Source organism: Morchella importuna (assembly GCF_003444635.1).
Source record: "Morchella importuna strain M04M26 chromosome Unknown Morimp01GS042, whole genome shotgun sequence".
In the NCBI taxonomy this organism is placed as follows: domain Eukaryota; kingdom Fungi; phylum Ascomycota; class Pezizomycetes; order Pezizales; family Morchellaceae; genus Morchella; species Morchella importuna.
In genome coordinates, this window is record NW_025763439.1 from 426,813 (window position 1) to 447,157 (window position 20,345).

The 20,345-nt window shown below is 47.6% G+C and overlaps 5 protein-coding genes across 5 annotated transcripts; 2 read left to right on the forward strand and 3 right to left on the reverse strand.

Moving 5' to 3' along the window:
- Window positions 1–238: 238 nt before the first annotated feature.
- Window positions 239–1,837, reverse strand: LAJ45_10172 (uncharacterized protein; the record flags this gene model as incomplete). Its single annotated transcript, XM_046119701.1, has 1 exon — window positions 239–1,837. One exon carries the CDS (start codon window positions 1,835–1,837, stop codon window positions 239–241), a length of 1,599 nt encoding a protein of 532 aa, XP_045967151.1.
- A 902-nt stretch (window positions 1,838–2,739) lies between these two features.
- On the reverse strand, window positions 2,740–3,596 carry LAJ45_10173 (uncharacterized protein; the record flags this gene model as incomplete). The annotated part of the gene is made up of 5 exons (XM_046119702.1): window positions 2,740–2,832; window positions 3,190–3,263; window positions 3,325–3,326; window positions 3,499–3,514; window positions 3,569–3,596. The coding sequence occupies 5 exons, from the start codon at window positions 3,594–3,596 to the stop codon at window positions 2,740–2,742; spliced, it is 213 nt and encodes a 70-aa protein (XP_045967152.1).
- A 4,596-nt stretch (window positions 3,597–8,192) lies between these two features.
- Window positions 8,193–8,978, forward strand: LAJ45_10174 (uncharacterized protein; the record flags this gene model as incomplete). Its single annotated transcript, XM_046119703.1, has 1 exon — window positions 8,193–8,978. One exon carries the CDS (start codon window positions 8,193–8,195, stop codon window positions 8,976–8,978), a length of 786 nt encoding a protein of 261 aa, XP_045967153.1.
- Window positions 8,979–13,465: 4,487 nt separating this feature from the next.
- On the reverse strand, window positions 13,466–14,227 carry LAJ45_10175 (uncharacterized protein; the record flags this gene model as incomplete). The annotated part of the gene is made up of 2 exons (XM_046119704.1): window positions 13,466–13,497; window positions 13,588–14,227. The coding sequence occupies 2 exons, from the start codon at window positions 14,225–14,227 to the stop codon at window positions 13,466–13,468; spliced, it is 672 nt and encodes a 223-aa protein (XP_045967154.1).
- Window positions 14,228–15,010: 783 nt separating this feature from the next.
- On the forward strand, window positions 15,011–15,334 carry LAJ45_10176 (uncharacterized protein; the record flags this gene model as incomplete). The annotated part of the gene is made up of 1 exon (XM_046119705.1): window positions 15,011–15,334. One exon carries the CDS (start codon window positions 15,011–15,013, stop codon window positions 15,332–15,334), a length of 324 nt encoding a protein of 107 aa, XP_045967155.1.
- Between the last annotated feature and the right edge of the window lie 5,011 nt (window positions 15,335–20,345).

Below are 20,345 nucleotides of genomic sequence, written 5' to 3' on the forward strand. Positions count from 1 at the left end.
AACCTGTGTTTTGTTATCAAATACCCCCACCCCAAGTTCTGTCCTACAATAACTCCCGCGCGGAATTCAGCAACCGCGGGGGTAAAGCTCTTGTAAGTCTTCCTGTGTTAACACTCACTAGCCATTCCTGAGACATCTATCTGTACCAAGCCATCCCAACGATCATAAAGACCGTAGCTCCGAACTGCCCAGAGACCCATGAAAGCAATCAAACAAATGTACGCACCCAACCAGGGCCCTAAAAGTGTGGAATGTCTGCCGCCCACTTGGCCGTTTGAAACACCATCTTGTCGCTATGTCTCAAGCTCATAAACGACAATATCAACAACGCACCGGCCGCCACGATACTCATAGCCCACAACATCCACCCGAACAACTCTCTCCCTCCCGACCTTCCCGGAGTAATCTTCAACCGCCTCTCGAGCCCTCTCGACAAGGACCCAAGGAACAGCACCACTGGAACGGTCCCGACAGCGAGGCAAGACCCGCGCCAGACCCACCCCTCAGCGGGGGAGGGGAAGTCGGAGTTCCACGCGGTGGCGTGGAGCCCGGCGTAGGCGATGTAGAAGATGCAGGCGAGAAAGCGTTCCGTTGTAGTTGTTGTGCCATTGGGGCTGGGTATGATTTGTGGTTTGTCGTGGCGTATAGACCTTACTGCAGGGGAGGAGAGAGGTGGGATTTCCCCGCCGGAGTGAACAAGTGTGACCCCGCTGAACCTCATGCCCTGGGCGTCGTCCCCGTTTGGGTCGGGCTGTAGGTAGGGGCTTGTTTCCTCTTGATTTCCCTGACTATCGCCGGGTCTCTGGTGCTCCATTGCGCTGACTTCCCGGGGTCTTACTCCCGCACCTGTGGAGGAAGATATTCCATTCCGCTTACAGATTTCTATTTCCTCTACCGCCTTCTTCCACTTCTCGTCTTCTTCTTTCTCCTTTGGTTCCTCTGGCGCCATCAAGTCGAGCCACCCCCAAATCCCCCAACTCCCAATTCCATTTCTCGGCGCCACCGCATCCGACACCGCCTTCCCCCAGGTCTCTTCCTGTACACCGCATCCCAAGAGGCCCAGGGGAAGTATGATCGGCTCGTTCACATCCAACTGCTTATTCCACCACAGCAAATAGATGACCGCCGCAATGAGGATATGGATCGCTACATGCACCTCCAAAAGCGCTATCGGCAGCCTGGCCAGCTGCCGGCCGAGAAGATGGAGCACGAACCAGCTTCCCTGGGCACAAACGATGAGCTTTGCGAGTAGGTTTGCCTTCCCCTTATCGACGATATCCGCCTCCTTGACCATGCGCGATACTTCGGAAGGGCGTTCGACAAAGGCGTGGAAGAACTCCGAGCAGCTGATGGACTTCTTGCAGCCGTCGGTTCTTACGAAGCCGCCGGTAACGACAAAGTAGGCTACCTTCATCGAGATTGAGCTTTTATTGATCTCCTCTTGCGCGGTTTTCTTGGCATTGGGCCTTTCTTGCATCTTCTCGGTGATGATGGTCACAGCGACAAGTGCGCGGTGAAGCCGTCGTGCATCGCCCCACTGTTTCAAGGCTGACTTCAAGACCTCCTCGGGCGTCACAAGCGCATAGAATGACATTTGGAGCTTCTTTAGAAGACGTTTGTAGATGGTACCGTCCACAATTATGTCGGGATGGATGGCTGTCCAGACGCATAGGGCGAGTGTGATGCCGCAGGTGCGGAGGATGCTTAATGTTCCACGAGTATCTGGCTCCCGCTGCCATCCCACATGCTCTTGTTTTTCGGAGGTGGACCTCGCGGAAATTGTGGCACCGAGGACGCATGCCCCTAATTGGAGGAGGAGGATGAGGATAGGTAGCATAGCGGCGGAGGATGTTGGTGAGGATTGAGTTTGGAGTGTGCTCAAAATGTAGGGATGCCGGAGGTCCTAGGGGTTGGTAGAGCTTTGATTCCTGTTAGAAAGGCGTTTTAAATCTTGACATGGTAGGAGTACGATACAAAAAGGTGTTGGATGGGCAATCGGGATCGGAGCTCAAGAGAGCACTAAGAGTGAGAATGCTAACCTTTAGTGACAGTGATGAACTAATACCAGTTGTGAAGAACCAATTCTACTCAATCTTTCCTCTGGCGTCAGGCTTTCAAGTTGAGATTTGAGAGTACTGATAGTGGACTCGTCATTTGAAAGACAGTAGTTATTCCCCCTACTTATACAAACCAAAATAAGGACATGTCACGATCTCACCCCTTCCATGCTTTCACCTACTCCTTTGCTATTCCCTCAATCGTGGTTAAAAACAGCATCGGCTCCAAAAAGGTTAAACGCCCCCAGCCAGCAATAGAGGCATCAACCAATCATTCTGGCACCCCCGGCGAGAACTCCGGGACTAATGTGTTAATGCTGACGGGAGCAATTCTCTGCGCACACGCACGAGACATGCTTCTAGAAGGGGACCCGGATTCCGTTGATACCGTTGGCGTTGTGCGCATAGCCAGCCCACGTACAGAGCAAATTAGGGTTGGCAAAAAAGAAATTAGAAGACCCGTTAGCCTATATATAGGGAGGTAGCTTCCAAGCATAGACTCGGCGGAGTCGTCTCTCGTGGTTGGGATCATGCGCTGAATGGATATCTCACTGCCTTGCTCTCTGGTTTCGGCTCGGCAGGCAGGCACCGGGCGAACGTATAGCAAAAAGTGTATATTGCCGATATATACTAGTGCCTCTAGATCCTGTCCGATCATGAAAGCACAACCACAAACCTACCACTACAACCGCGCGGATGGGTTGCGGCATGGCTTGGTGACTGGGCTCGTCTCCGTAAACAGGCCTTGCACCGAAGTTGCACTTTTCGTTGAGGGCTGCGCCTTGGGAGGATGGACGTTAGCTTGCAACTAATTGACGCATCCTGCGCAGGCGGTGGTTTGGTGGGTGAGGATTTGGGATGCGATAGGAAGGCAGGACTCTGGGTGCATGAATGAAAAGGAGCAAAGAGAGGCTTGGGGGTTGGGGCAGAGCTGAACCGCGTGGAGGTGCGTTTTATGTAACACCCAGTGTGTGGGGGGGGGGGGGGGGTAGGAGCCCTTGGGAGCGGGTTGGGCATTGGACATTGTATCAATGTGATGGTACGCGTCGAAGAGTTGTTTGAGGGGATATTTCATTTTGGTTGTGATGTTACTCGACCGCTGCTGTGGGGGTGCGGGGTGCGGGGTGCATACCGCGGGGAGTGCAGGAAGGTAATAGGTACCTTCTGGGAGAGAGGCGCTGGTGAGTATATGCACATAGAGCTGAACTACATGTTGAAACGGTTATTTGCGGTGGTTACTGGGGAGGTGCGAATCAGATATCATTACCCCTAGACAAGGTTGTTATTTTATAAATATAGTAATGAGATAATAGAGTTATGATTTAAGCTGATCATAGAAAAGATAGGTAGACCAGTACCAGGGCGGTACGGTAGCGGGGGCATGTTTTCGGTTGACATGGACGCGGTATTGTGCTCGAATTCTAACCCCCACTAGTAGTACCAGATATTTTCACTTCCTATATATCTGTAAGCAGTCTTTACATTACCGTATTCCTCATCTTCAACGTTACCTCTTTTTTCTTTCTTTTTTTCTTTCATTTTTGGGCTATAGCACTCGGCGTACCTTCAAGAACGAATTGAGGAAACAGCAGAAAAAAAAATTTCCCGGTTTGGGTGTGAATGTATGCGGCCTTCAGAATCTCAACGTACTCGACGTCCCTACATACTGTAGCTAGCTCTTGCCTAGTGAGGCGGTATCAACCCCTGTGCCGATCACCACGATACAAAGCTACACCAGATTAGCCACCCCTGGTGCTAGCACTAGCGCGTGAGGTGAGGTTAAAGTTAAGGTTTAGCGTGCACGGTTTGATGGGAGGCGTGCGGGTAGGGCTCGGTTTTAGCAGATGTCAGTGTGGTGTCGCGTAAAGATGCGCACTAACCGAGGCCGTATGTACCTGGAAGCAGCACCGGGCCTGTTGGTCAATGAGTGAACGAACGGTGAAGACTTTTAACCGCGTCGTCGCACTGTTTGCTATATATCTTTGTTCGTAGCTTGAGTGGGCTGCACTGTCTGGGTTTGTTCGTGGTCGCGAGATTCGTGGAATAGAGATGGGGCGTGGGAAAGGGGGGTGGTGGGACGGAACAGATTACAAAGATGGCGCCCATGCCCTTGGTCTGCGCAATAAAGAAGTGTTTACACCCCTACCGAACGGGAAGAGGCTGGAAAATCCCATTCAAGTCGAGAAAATTGAAAATGATTTTATCGGGGGCTCTGATAGTACCGGTCGGAGGTCCCACCTGCCATGTTTTCTGTAGTAAGGGAATTCGGGATTTGATTGTAGGGGTTTGAACTCGGCTAGTGTAGCAGCTTGAGATGATCTGACCTGACACAGGCAGCCATTGCCATCCTTTTTTTTTTTTTTTAAAATCATATAAATTGATTCTAGGTACAATTACTGCATGCAGGCATAGCCTATGGCATAAAGACCTATCCCCAATGCCAGTTCCCCCAGTTATAGTAGCTATGGTACACTACCAACCATACTCCTCTTACAAGGTTGATGACTAAGGAAACCCCCACCTAAGAAAAAATGAAAAAAAACTTTCCGGATAACACAAAAGAAATACAAAATAAGGAAAAACTAATGGTGGCATAATGCCAGTTGCCCACATAGGGGACTTTGAGTGGTGGTCATCCTTCAAGTTATTGAAAGTAGGGCTTTGGGAGCAGTGAGATGCTGGTGGTCTTTGAGAGGTGACCTTCAGACTCGATATCCAAAAGGAGGAGATTTTAACTTGCATTGGCAAATGAAGCCAAAGCAAAGTCTGTAGTGAGGAGTGACTCCATACTTCATGAACTCTTGTCGGAGTTGAGTAGGGAGTTGACAAAGACAAGAGGAATCGCAGCCATTGCCGTCCATATCACCGTAAATTATATCTTCATCGCCTAATCAATTAATCATAAGGCCAGTGTTAGGCAGAAGCATATTGAACTAAATAAAAAAATAAAAAAAATACTCCCCTTGTATTCCTAATCCATGAATGGATCATGCGGATTAATTCGGAACACCGCGTTCTGAACCTCTAGTGTGATAATCCAATGAATAATCCCGATAATCAAAACGAGTATGTATATACTTATGTACCAGTGTTGAGGGTAAGTGATCAGAATCTGATAAGTGAATGTTACGGTGAATAGGTGTACAGTCGTCTCTAGATCAAGGACGAAACCGGTCCGATGGCGAATAAGCCAATCGAAGCCAACAAAAGCCAACAGAAGCGCTCCTACCCTTTTGCTTTGACTGATTGTTAACCAAAAAAAGTGATCATTCGTAATCGAGCCGGTTTTGTTGTCGACTCAGAAACGACTGTATTTGTCTTATCACATTCGGATCACTTTTCACTACACCCTAGTATACACATATATGCATCCATGGCCAATCTTATAGTATAGAATTTAGGCAGTACAATAAATAGTGCGATGGATATCCGGCATTTTTAAAATTAAATGTAAATGCAGTATTCATCTGAATGCCTCAAAGCTTGCATAATAATCTCACCCCAATTTTTACTGGTGTACTCTATCTGTATTTGTTGTCTAATGCGTATATGACATTGCTACCCATGTTTGGAACACACTTAGTTCAAAGTATCTAAATCAAATAGACGGAGCTTAATTATCAGTAGAGCTTAAATACTCGCACTGCAGGATAGGCTTAAAATACATCCCTAGATCCCGATAGATGAAAATTCTACTAAAAGCTTTAATTTCCGTATTTTTCAATACAAACCACCCTTCTCCAGTGGATTATATACCGCTACTCTACAAAAAAAAATACTATGCTGTGGAGTACTCATAGCCAGAGTTTCCCATTGGGGCAGCGTATTTTAAAATCAAATTCCCGCTGTCTTCCTAATTTTTGTTGGATACCAAGATAAAGTCTCTATATAAAGTCCCAAAATTATTTCTCCAAGTGCCCATCACTAAAGCGTTTGCTGTACCGAGCGTGCACGTTAAATACCAAGACGCTTTGGATTTTGAATAAAACTCGGAACTGCCAATGGGAACCAAAAAGTAGCCAATGAACTTTGGTCTTGGCCTTGAAATTTGTATGGGGGAAAAAAGTACGAAGACACTTCAAGTTCATATATCCTCACTCAAAAAAATCTAAATATTTTGCTAAAAATACAAAGAAATAATCAAATGATGGCTCTTGCTCTGGCAATCACCCTAATAGCAATCCTAAACTTTCAAACATGTTTTTTGTGGAGTTCGAAAAGAGTATCAGTGGAAAAGAGGGGATGGAGGTTGCGTTGCAAAAGCTGCAACATACAATTCAAATACTCTCTTGGCCGTCAAGTGTCATTTTTATTTGAATCGACCAATAGCAGATACCCGCTAGTCCTCACAGTCCAAAAGGGGGTTCTCAGTACTTACCCTTAACCCCCGGTACATATTCCCGTATATAGGGTTAGGGTTAGGGTTAGGGTTGTTGGCCCAAGATTGTCTTGTCGGTATTTCTACTACCATCTCGTGGAACGTTCAGAAATGGTCGAACATTTGAGCGGCGGTACAAGCTCCAGCCAGCTCGTATCGTCTACTACAGTGATCAAAGCCTTGGTTTACCACGTTACCGATGTCTTCTATAAGCATAGGTAACTAAGACAAGAGATCCTTTCCTTTGCCAGCGCAAGACTCATTAAGTACATAAACCTTTTTTACTACTTGATGAATTGAGGCAAGAGATACTTTCAGACCCTGACGTCTGCGAGGTATTTAAAGTTCCACTTTTAAAGTTACTGTACCTAAATGTAGAGTATCCCGCAGTATTTGAGAAAATTCGTTGCGCTGCAGCAGGGGTCTTCTCTACCAAATCTTGCATATTGACGTCCAAATACTACCTCTGGTTGGCCTACACCCCTGTTGCAGCGCAACGAATTTTCTCAAATACAGCGGTATGTGTTCTCACGCTTGCTCCCACGTGGCGAAACAGGTTATCGCATAGGTGTTAGGGCGCATTACAATACACGGTGGTAACCAGTTAAGCATATGTGTTTTGAGAGACTATCACTCTCATCGACGATATCCGAGCCAGAGAGCAATCAATCTCCCTGGTCTCACATCGATGCCCGGCCCTCGATCACCAGCTTTTAAACGTAGGTGCCTCAGAAGACTCCCGGTTACAGGAATAAAAGTGGGAATATGGGCTTGACAGCGGATAAAAGAGGCTAATCTGTCTTCGGTGCTACTGCATCACAATCTGTTGTAATACTCGGCAGGTATGAAGAACCTGAACATGAGTGTTGGCGGTAACAGTTTCTGATTTGCGCATAGTTTAAACTGCAAGTTAAATCTCTGCCTGCATATTTCATGTTCAGGTTCTTACCTCCTCCCCAGTACTAGAGTAAGTCAGTAGTTCGGCTCGCTATATATATATGTGGTCGAAACCTACTGATGGCAGTAAAAATGCTTTCGGGTATGTATCGAATGCTCCTCTTCATCGCATTTTAGAATACTTTTCTCTAACTCTGCTTAGCTCTGCTCATGACATGTACCTATGTATCTACGTGGCGCTTAACCTTATGAGACACTGCAAGATCTTTTTAATGCATTAGCGTATGGTCGTCATGCATGAGACCTCCCAACCCCGACTTCGATCCTGACTCAGCAGCTGGATTCAGAAACCTAACTCTACTCGTTCAGATGAGCTGAGAATAAGGCCGTGCAGAAGAGTGATCGAATAATATTCGTGACGGTATGTTCTAGCCATCACTGGCTTAGCAGAATAACCTATCATTACCTGATCTGAATCCAAATAGCGCCTTTACTATAAATCGGCTAATGCGGGTATAGCAGGCAGCAGCCAGCGCTTATTTCAACCCTGCCTAGTCCTGCAGCAGCACAGACACTACTGCAAGAATCAGCCCTAGATCTGCACCATTACAAACCTGATCGGGCTGGTTTACAACGACCATTCCTCTTCGGTCCCCGCTAGCATTATCCCCGCCCGCCAAGTCTCCCAAAACAGGGATGCAGGGGAAATGCAGCCCGGTTTGTGATCACTGGTTCTTCGGCTATCTTTCAGCTGGTTTTGAGGGAGGTGCAGATGGTCTGCGGAGATGCCACGTTAGTTCTGATATTGTTACCGTGCAGTATTCCTATATAGCACCCCCCCGCACCCCCAGGATACCACCATGACCACCACCACCACCACCACCAACATGGCCTCCACCGACAACTTCCCTAAATCCCTCTACTACGTCTATGTGCGCCTCGCCCGCCCCGCCGAGCTCCCCAACCTCAACTGCGGCCGCTACCTCCTAACCTGCGCCTCGCGCTACCACGCTGAGGACTTCTTCCGCGCGAACCAGAAGCGCCTCGGCCTCGCGCGCATCTCCCCACAGATGTGGACCTACAACGTCGGCGGCGAGATGGGGCTGCACTCTGTCCTGAAGGACGAATCACTACCGTTCGAGACGAAGGAGCCCATCATCATGTCGTGGCTGCAGAACGGAGACATCAGGATAGCATGGCCGCTTGCAGCGCCGCTGGCGGGCAGGGAGTGGATCAGTGGGCACGCGTACTATGTGAGGAATATTAGGCAGCCGGAGGTGTACTGGTATCTTCCAAGGGCGGGGCGGGAGGTTGTGCCGTCCAGGGAGCGGAAGACGAGGTTCGTGATGACGGCTGTGGAGGCGGTGGGGGAGGGGCCGCTGTATCTCGTAAGGTCGGATCGTGTAAGGATGACGACACAAGGGGTGGGAGGGGAACAGGTGGTGCTGAGGAGGGGGGTGGTCGCGGGGATGGGAGGACAGGTGGTGTGTGGAGTGGCGGAGGCGGGGGTGGTGGGGACGGGGATGGAGTTTACGTTTGGGGATTTGTTGGGAGGGTTTGGGACGGAGTGGGCGGAGTCGGATGAGGAATTTGTGACGTGGGTGCAGAGAGGAGGCCTGAGGGGTGATGATTGGGAGCTTTGTTAGGGTTGTGTGTTTCCTTTGATATCGGGATTTCTGGGGAGACGATGATTGTTAATACGCCGTGTTTTACGCGGTGTACTGAAGGAGCTGTAAAACGCTTCTCCACTGGTCGTTTATGATTCTATCCAAAATTCATGTTTCTTATATAGCTAGTTCTAGAATCAATTCACGCTCTGGACAAACCCAAGTCAAACCTTTCAGGAAGATATCATTTAAATCAACAATCCCGTCGGCTGGTAAACAACCCTAACCCCTTATTGGTTAGTGCCAAGACGGTCGCTAGCATAGTAAATCCTCGATTACTTATCAATCATTTACATAGTTTCATCAATCTCACCTCTATCTATTGCGTTCCCATGACTCACGAAACAGCAAAAGGTGCGTCTAGCGCTAAAAATGCCCACCCAAAAAGAAGATTTTGTAACACTTTACTAACAGGTCCTGTTATGTCCCTTATCAAACATACAATAGATCACCCATACAAATCTAATTCCCGTATTGTAGTGTGGCCAGCATCGCCAAACTCAACGATAGTTTGGGCGGAATTGCAGCATGGGTCCTTAGAAATATTTCAGTATATGGAGTTTGGAGACGGTTGGAGATCACGCTATTTAATCTTTTTATTTCGTAGTAGTAAATGAGTTAAGCTAATTCTAATTATCCCAAAAAACTCCATATATCTAATGAAATCAAAGCCTTTACCCGCCAACCACTCAAAGACGGAACAAAAGAAACTCCCATCGCCACCTCCCGAGAACAAAGACATTATCTTATCACCGAAGAAACGAGTGATATTTCATGACGCAAATTCGGGTATATATACTCGCATATCAAGTATGTATTTGCGCAACCAGCAAAACACACACAGAATCCAGAGAGCTTTCCCATCTCCCCTGAAATTATGTGTCTTCTATCTAGACACCTGAAAGACTCTACAGGCCACTTTTAGGCCATATCTACAAAGAACAAGCCCTGAAGGTGAAATGTGTCTAAAAGGGTCCTGTTATGGCACCTTTACCAGTATCTCAATTGGGCCAAGAATTTGAAGCATGGACCTCCTTTATCAAAATTATACTATACTTGGTTGTTGATATTTTGGTTTAGCTGTGGGGCTTTTTATGAGTTGTTGAAAACCTCGATTTTTGGTGTGTTTTGCTGGTTGGGCAAATACATAATTGACGTGCGAGTACAGGTCGGGCGAAATGGATAGTACGAGGGAGGGTTATGAGAGCCTGCCCAAAGATAGGTTCTAGTGGGGAAAAGGAAAGAGAATTAGCTTAAGAAGAGAACGGGAATTTGATATAAAGGCCTACAAATAGGATTGGTTCCGGTCGAGAGAAAGAGGTTAGGATAGGGAAATTGAATAGGGAAGCATGCCAGTAGATTGGCGCTACACGAGAAACAAGGAACATCAGGAATTTCACAGGGGACCCGACCATAGGACTAGTCTCGACCTAGAGAGAAGTAGTTCTGGTTAAGAGAAGGAAAGTTAGGATCTTGAAAGGGGGGCCTGCCAGCGGACTGGCGCCGGTCTAGTAATACTTGAAAACTAGGTTATAGAAGACTACGAGAGAACCAAGGAATTGTAAACTGAACAAAGACGCCTACGAGCTTACTGGTGCAGGTCAAACGAATATACAAAGGAAGCTAGGAGTTTAATGGCATAATAGGAAAGTCTACTAATGAGGTTCGTTCCGCCCGATTAAAATGAATGTTGGTAGAAAGGACTACCGGAGGATAGATAGATGCTGGTAGAGTAAAGGCACAGTGAAGAACTTGATAAGGAAATCTGCCAACTAACTGACGGCAGTCACCAGGAAGCAAGCAAGACGGCAAACGCACATTTGCTGATGGAATTTAACGCGATTGCCAAACTTCAATGAAGCAAACAACACAAGAGGTTGAGAATCAAAGAGGCATTGAGGTGCAGTTGCTATAGGCACGGCCTTGAAGATATAGAAAAGATTCGTTAAGAGGAGGTATGAAAGGGGAGAACCATCCGAAGGGGCGAAAAAAAAAGGAGAGACATGAGATGCGGATTGGGAGGACTAATTGATGAAGACTGAGATTGATCATTCATTGTTTGTTACGTTTCGTTTCTGTTTTATTTATAACGAGTTCGTAATGTCAGGGTGATGGAGGTAGCTGGGGGATCTGGTGTTAGTGTAGTATTGCTATAACGATAACGGTAAGGTTGCATGCAATTATTGAGTTAAATAATAACAACCACACCGGAAATGAAAAAGAAGAAAGAAAAAGAAAAAAAGAAAGAAAACTGGCGCTGGTCGAGTATAGGAAGAGGAGTAGATCCAGGAAAGCCTAACATCGAACTGGTGCTGGTCGAGCAGAGGAAAAACAGAAGAGGAGCCTGCCAGCGAGCTGGCGCTGGTCGAGCAAAGGAAAGACAGGAGAAAAAAGAAAGACAGAAGGGAAACCTACCAGCGAGCTGGCGCTGGTCGAGCATAGGAAATAGAGAGGAAAGCCTACCAGCGAACTGGTGCTGGTCGAGCAAGAGATTAGTTCTAGAAAAGCCTACCAGCGAACTGGTGCTAGTCGAGCAGAGGAAAAACAGAAGAGGAGCCTGCCAGCGAGCTGGCGCTGGTCGAGCATAGGGAAAAAAGTAGTTTTAGGAAAGCCTGTCAGTAGAATTGCCGCCGGTCGAGTAAGGAGTTCAGAAAAGCCTACCAGCGAACTGGTGCCGGTCGAGCAAGAAGAAACTGGGTGCAGAGCCATACCCCGCAGCTGTGTGTCTGTGGTGATGTAAGAGGGAGAGGGGGGAAGGGTCAGTATATATACTCCCGAAATACAATTCCATTTGAATTAGGGCTTTGGCCCAAAGTCGGCGAAAACTAGCTAGGGCTCAGGGCTAAGGCTTGCCAAGGCGGCGAAGAGTAGGGCAAAGGCGGCCAAAAGTAGCGTCTGAAATGTCTAGAATTTGCTAGAAGATTCCAGGGCATGCGGAGCAAACTTTGGAAGCAAATTTGGAAGCAAACATGGGATCAAACATTGGGTTAGAATCTTCTATTATATTCGAACAAACAGGCGCTATCAAACCTTCCCTAGCAACTCCGGCACTTCCGAGGAAGTAGAAAAGATTGAACATCTGAGGTCAGAAGAGGGGTACTATTTGAACTCCTCCCGCGCGCGGTTGTTTACTGTGAGTGAGTGATGGAACCCTAACCCTGATACTTTAATAGCGTCGATTGTGAGGAGTAGATTTGGGATTCCATCATACTGGCAGGAGTAGTCTTTGGAGACCACTAGCTTAGTGAGCGGATGTAGTAAGTCGTAGTAAGAAAGTACGCCTCTGCAATGAAAAAGAATAAACGATAACCAAACCCACAGATATGAAATTTAGAAGAAAGAATCTGCAGAGCAACGCTGGCTTCAAAAAGAGTAATCAACTCCAAGTCTCGAAAAGTGATCGAGCTATATATTTCTCGCACCAAAAGAGCTGCGTCGAAATATCAGTGTTTAATTAAGTGCCTCCGGAGGGATATGAACTAGTACTCAAAGTGTTGAAGTTTACCCAATTTCATAGCAATTAGACACCTTGTTTCATCGTCAATTCCATATTTCTTAGATATGTTTCCGACTGAATCCGGACCAAATAGGGGGCTTCTTTCTATCATTGTATTTTTCGAAGGAACCTTCCGAGTGATCGGATGCGCATGCGTTGCCATGGTTACAAGGCCAAAGGAGACTCGCTTGCGGTGCTCTGGGAACGACTGGCGGCGCCAGCCAGTCAAATGGCATCAACACCAGATAATTTGTTGATAAATTTCGATACTCATTAGAATACTACTATGCGTTAATACGTGACGAGTGTCCGCCGAAATTTCATCAGGTGAAACCAATTCTAGCGCCAAGAGCTCCAAGAGTAATATGGAGAAATACCGGGATACCCGCGCGAGAAGTAGTGCCCGCCCCAGAAAGCTTAAATTCACGTTATCTGTTAGTAGTATTAGAGCAGTTTAGAAATACAGAGTAGGAGCCTTTGGGCGATGCTGGGCTTAGGCTGTTTGAGAATCGCGTCCGCCTTAAATCCACGGTTGTTCGGGTCTGTTTTTTTGTTATCACAGAAAGGCGCGGCATTCCGCTCACATCGATTATGAATCATGGTAGGAAGCCTAATGTGTCAGCAAGTGTGGCAAAAAACGGGAGAAAATATTTTACGCTCCAGTGTTGGATCAGAGAGGCAGTCATCAGATATCGCCCGGTCTTGGCACCTTGGCGGTGGGGCTCGCAGGCGACATTTGTGGGCTTTGACGGGTATTGCTTTGTGTATCGAAGGAGCGTCTTGCTCAAAGAAAAGGGTTCAAGGACGAGTTTTATCTACTCTACAACATTTGTAAAGACTTGACCAATTGAACGCTACAATCTATGACAATTCTAGTCATATCTCCACCCTCCGACAGGATTCAGATTCAGTAAATTATAAGCAGGCTTTATTATTGGAATAGCAACGAAAAACAATCTAATAAGACCTTCTAACACAGCTCCCAATCATCCAAGTGCATCTCTGCCCTATCGCCCCACGTCACACACTCGCATGGCACGCCCACCCCCGGCGCCTCCCCTTCCCCACCCTCCCACTCCGTCCCAAACGCACCCGCCAGCTCACCAAACGTAAAGTCACCCACCGCCGTCGCCACCTCCTTCGCCGACGGCTTCACCACCACTACCCGCCCCTCATCCCCCCTCCTCACCACCATCCCCTTCCCCTCTCCCGACGCCGTCGTCACCCGTATCTTATCACTCTTTATCAACACCGTGCCTGTCTCCCCCTCATCCGCATCCGACATCCTTATAAAGAACTTTGTCTTCTGCCACCGCGATGCCAGAATGCGCTCATCCCCGCAGCCGGGATGGTACCAGTACACGTCCGGCTGGCGCACGTTGCGGATGAAGTATGTGCGGCCACTGATCCAATCACGGCCAGCCTGCACCGGCGCCTGGACCCACCCCGTGGTTGTATCAGGCTCGGGCAGGCGGCTGATCATAATGCCGCGGCGGATGTCGTCGGGGAGCGTGGAGTCGTCGAGCGTCTGCTGCATGCCGAAGTTGGGGTCGACGGGGTCGTAGGCCCAGAACTGGGCCGAGACGCGTGAGAAGCGCATGCGCGCCAACAAGTGGCGATAGAAGGCGTTGGCATGGTCGCGGGAGGCGCAGGTAATGAGGTAGCGAAGTATTGTGGGTGGGTCGGTGGGGATTGTGGGGTGGTAGCGTGCATAGACGTAGTAGAGGGACATGGTGTGGGTTTTAGTGGGGTGTGTGGGAGCGGCGGTAATGCGGTGATGCGGTTTGTAAAGCTGTGGAGGGTTTGTGGGGATTAGCGGGGAGGGGTGAAGTGAGCGTCTTATACAGCTACCGCATAGTAACACTCCATCAGTAATTGCCGTATTGCGGAAATGTATTCCGACGATGTGCAGTACATATTCTCCATCCAGGAGATGGGGCGAGCGACCTTGCAGCCAATTGGAGTCTGTATTTGCTTATCCCTGCGCCTTCGATCAGGCATCCAAAGGTCCAAGACCGAAGCCACTCCCGGCGAAGATCAATGCCATTGAGCCAGCCAATCCCGCCGTTTAGCTATGGCAGGCGCGGGTTCTCAACACAACCGACTCTGCATAAAGTCAATGAAGGTCAATTCGGCATGCAAGCCGTAGCAACCATACAAATCTCAAACAAGAGTAAATACATATGTCGGTGCCTGAAGTGTAATAAAATCATACGATGCCGACCAGGCGACAGCAGATAGTCGATCGGTTGCATGGGCTTCGAATACGAGTAACTTGATAACGAATAGTGCCTTTCCCCCGACACCGGAAACAGGTCCGTGCTGCTCCAGGTCAGCGGTAGCAACAATTAAGTAGTCAGCCATCAACCCCGCAAACCCCATCTCCTCACTAGGTATCCCACCTCGACTCCCTCAATCCCCTCCATCTCATCCCAAATCTCTCTTCTCTCTTATAACAAACCTCATCTCAACGCCCCCAAGCAGTGGCAAGCACACCCAGCCCATGACCGCCACAATGCCCACACCCACACCCACACCCACGCCCACGCCAACTAACTGCTCCAACATCGGCACACCCATCATCATCTCCGGCACGCCATACGCCGCCGCCCCCCACCACAGGGCAGAAGGCCGGCCCATCATCGTGTCGCACTACGGGCCCGGTGGGGTAATGGGAGGAGGTACTGGGGGAACGCCGCTTATCGTGCGAGGGGGAAAACGAAGAACGCTGGCTGTGGTAGATGTAGATGAAGAGGTGGATGAGGTAAAGGTGGATGGGCCGGATTGTACGTGTGCGGCTTGTACGTACGAGGTGAAGACGGAGCAGGGTTTTTTGTGATTTTCGGGAAAGGGGGGGGGGGTAGTTTTTCTATCATCTGTATGGACAGAGTTGGTCGGTACTTAGTCTATATACGTACCACAGACTAGTTTCATTGTTTGAAAAAACTATCAACAGCACGGGCGAGTGTGCATTGAGCGTAATTTAATCGCATGTTCAAAGCGTTTATCAACACTAGGGTACACTTTCGAAATGGTAAACTACCATTAATACGAGGTGACCTATGTTACCCACATTTCAGTGCACTCCTGAAACGGATAAATTAAGCTCCTCACACCCAAATAATTGTACCGTAGGGAACTGTACACTGCACACAATCTGGTAGAATTATTGCGGAAGTCAGAACTAACAGAGCGAGTGGGCTTCTTGATCTGTACTTTTCACTGCCAAAATTCCTTCAAGGGCAGATAGGGCTATCTGGTCACGGAAAACCCACTTTTGCAATAATTCTACCGGCCATTGTATAAATTTTGCCGAGTATATATATGTCACCTTTCACTGATCTAATAGATGTAGAATTCTCTATTGTTCTAATTCCATTAACGATTCTTATATTCCCACAATTGTTGCGGATTGTACCCCCTGTCGCGGGTGACAAATGAACTGTGGGCCGATATTCCGCCCCTCGCATTGCAGGTACTCAACCCATTATTCCGAAATTTCCCTAGTGATTTGATACCGGAATGGCCCCGCGAAATTCGCAAAGTTTGAAACAGCCACACCGGATTTAAACGCTACCGCTGGGAAAACTCTCATAGGTCTCAATGGCGTGGGCTGTCCCAGGCGCGATGGCTCGTATTTAGCCTCGGTACATCTAAGCGGATCATACAGGCGATCTTGGTAGCCGTATCTAAAATCGTTATAAGAAGCCATTTCATAGCAATTTAGTGGAACACCATGCTATCGATTTATATATATCTTAATATTGCGTATTTACCTCCGGACTTGGCGAAATGCCAAACAATATTCTGTTGAATAAATCGCATAAGGTGTGTCTATGGAGGCCCAGAAAGAAATTATAAGATCATTGTAGTGATCTGTAGCTAAAAGAATAAACTATACATCTTAACAACTGAATGGCTCAGGGTAAGTATACTATTTTTACGTTGCTGGTACTCTGGATCGGGGGACTTTGACCAGCAGTTCGCGGTGTAATGAGGCTAGCTGGAGCATAGAAGTTGTGCAAGCATTACGCTTGAGTAGTGCTATGTTTTGATAGGACACTACGCGGCGCAAATTGTAGCAGAAAGCAAGGGGGAGGGCTCCCTAGACCTGGAGCAGTAATATATAGGTACCAGCAGGTAACTAACGCAGTAAATACATCCTTATACATATAGGTTTAGCAGTATAAACTATTTTAAATGTTAATAATTCTCGGTTGTGGAACTATCGGGTTCAATGCGAAGGCTAGACAAATCTCAAATAAATATGTAATAATTTGAGATTCAACTCGTAATCAATGAATTAAACAAAAAAAAAAAAAGGTGCTCCAGTAGCGGTTATGTCTCAGACTACCGAAATAACTACGCATGTTGCCAGGTAAAAGAAATTGCTATATGGTGTTCGTTCCTATAAATTCCCCAAGTATCTGAGGGATGGTACCTTGCAAAGAGATAGCGATGTATCACGTGTCGTCGTATTTCTGGGAAGCTAGCGGTGTGCTCTCGAATATTTTAAATACAGTGTATTCCGGAATAGTGTGTTTATTGTGAAATGAAGTGACCGAGTAAGATGTGATGCTCCGGCGGGCCGGGGAACGGGCTATCGTGGATGAGATGTATAGCTGGAGAAATAAAGAGAACGATCTTTAATATGTCGACGATGTTGCTGTGCGGTGGAGCCACCATCTGCCTGAGACTTTTATCTTTTTGCCAAGGGTTTGCAGCACAGAACTTAATTTCTCTAAAAGCTTACTACCCGGGATCGGAATTTAGGCTTAGAAGAAATGGTCGGGTCGGCAAATCAGGGTTTACCCTTGCTTGTAGTCATGCAAGGGTTGCTGTCCTGGGGCCGGGAATTCGGAAGGGCCCAAGCCACCTCGCTCATTAATTGGGCTCGAATCGTCCAGCGAACTTAGGCATAGAGCTGAATTCCCTTATTGGGGTATACCCTAATGAATGAAATCTACCTTAGTTCGTTTCTCTGGAACGCAAAGCGGGTAACCGCCTGAAGCCGTTGCGCACGCGCTACCTCTGCAGATCCTGGGCACTTTATCAGTCTACCGTGGGGATGTGAGAGCGCATCCGTGGAACGCAAAGCTAAGAGCCGCATTTCTACTGTGATGTCGTGGTGTCTGCAAGGCCTTCTTAACCCCCAGCACAACGATACTATTTTCGCGACTTACAGGCCCCCGCACCCCCGGATCGTTAACCCGAGCAGCTGAGTTGGTTGCACATGAATGGTCTAACCTTATTTTATTTCATCCCTTGGTAAGCAATAAAATGCACGGTCCGTAAACCTCACCCTCAAATGCTGATCGGCTGATCACACACTCCCGGCGCCAAGCCCGAGTGACCAACTATGAACGCAAAGACGAGTGATAGTCTGTGATTACGTGCCTCCCGCTAGCTGCGCCGCCGGAACTCGGCAGTACTGCTTTCCGCGAGTGAGTTATTCAGCATTTGGAGATGGAAGCACCCCTTCCGATGAAAGGAAGGCAAAGGATACTATGGTACTGATGGGCTTGGTGACTGCGTTGAGTGGAGCACATGGCTAGTTTGGACTGACCCCCTGAGGCATATCGACGCCTAATAAATAATTTGCTCAGTTCTTTGTGGGCTTATATCTTATCGTAACACTGTCTTAGCTCACCTGTGGGAACCCACCCTGGATACCTAGTCATCGAACTAAAAGTAGAATTACTTCCATTCGGGTCATGAGTACCGAGGTGTCCATCTCTCCGGTACCGCGCGCCGGTCGATCCAGTGCAGATAGCGATGGCACAAACAAAAAGGTCTTGAGAGAGACTAGGATCGGGAGTCTGGAGGGATCAAACTATGAGGGTTCCGTGGTTTCTCCCCAAAACATCATCTCACAGAAATGCCGCTGTGTGCGGAATCCCGTTCTGTAAAAGTATTGTGAACCTGATGGCGTAGCCCTAACCCTAAGTTTCCAAGAATTTGGCCCGAGTATTATAGATTGTGAAACCTCCTTCAGTAGCTCACGAGAAAAGACGAATTGGCCTCGAGTAGGAGTTTAATGGTGATACCTTGGCGCTTGGCTGCGCATCCCGGCGGAATACAGGCAGTCCGAAACCACACCTTCGGCAATACGTAGCAGCGGAGCTCAAACTGTACCCCGCACCTTCACCCAAGTTAGAACAAAATTTCCATCAGCTTACTTCAACCACTACAACCAAGCTTGATAAACACAAGGGATTAATACGAATAAAGAACTAGTCTCACCCTCGCTCTATACGACGTTGCGCGTCTCTCCTGCCTTATCATAAGCTCTCTCGTCAATAATCACCAAGTTTCATCATCTTGTTACGTCGTCTATGGTCGTCTATGGTGGAACTATTTGGGTTCAAAATGCTTTTCGCTGGGGAGGACCCAGTCCTGGAGTGTGTATATGTGAATTGGATCGTTTGGCGTGAGTTGCGCTAACATCCTCAATTACAGTACCCTACGGTACAATTTCGAAATGGTAAATTACCATGAATATGAGGTGAGCTAGGTTACCCACATTTAAGGATAAAATCTCGAACAATAGTAGAACTAATTGGATGAACAATGGTAATATGGTGGTGCATTATCCTATGATACTAGTGAGCCACATACTGGTATTGTCTTCAAAAAATACTGCAGCTATAACCGGGGGTTGAACCTGCATCATTGTGGATGTACAATAGAAGCTGTACCATCTAGGCCATGGGAGAAGATATCAGGTATGTGTTCTATCATTATATGATGTAGGGTAGTGGGAGGGAAAGAGTTCACCCTTCCCCCCGATAACTGCCCAAAGACTAGCCTGCTACTTTGATAAGAAAATTCGCTAAGTCCCAAAACAGCAGGCTGAACCTTATTAACCCCCCATTACGGAAGGACCAACCTCTACATGTTATATTTCCGTTAAATTACCACTCAAGAGCAAAAGACCACCCCCTACATCTCATATTTCCGGTAAATTACCGAAAAAGTGCAAAATAGTACGACTTTACCCTACTGCACTGATTATCATCCCTTCCACGAAAATTGTACCGTAGGGTGGAATCGTTCTCATAAAATCTCATATCGATAGCTTACATAATGTGGTATTGTTCGCATTCGGCACAACTGCAAAGTGTAATATCGATAAAAATGGTTGACAGTTCAAGTCGAGCGAGATAGAAAAACTCGAGAATAGTGTAGGAAAATATTACAACTCGAGGGGCTAATACTTGGCGACAACCAAGACGACTAAGAACTTGTGTAAAGCATAGAGAAACATATAGAGATAATAGGCCTAAAAAACATCTAGACAAGATTTCATCTTTACTGCAAGGTCCACAATCCCCTTCCTTTCCATTTAACCTCGGTCAATCTCTGGCGGGGTCGGTGGTTACATGACTGGCGAGACTCGGTAACTGTCAGATTTTTATTTGCGTATTTAACGCGCAACCTACGGGAGCGTGTCTAAACTGGTAGGAGTATACAAAACATCCCTACTCCCTGCTCCCGCTCCCGATCGATTCCCGGTCGTTCTGATGTGCATAAAACCTACATACCCAACTGGGTCTGGCCGACAGTGCTTATTTCGTCGCTTGTGGTTGTGCTTGGATCACATTGGAGCGGGAATGCCGAGATGTGGGAGTAATACGTCATCCTGCAGCAGGGCCGCACTCTTCTCGCGTGGCCCGAACGTAACAGCGCAATGTCAATAATCATTCTCACTTCCATACAATCTACTCTTGCTCTGCTGTATTAGTTTACTCGACCCCGGAACCTCAATGTCCAATGTGACATAGAGAGATAGAGTTCCAGCTCGGCGATTGCTCGGACTCTGTGCTTCTACTCGATAACAAAACACAGAA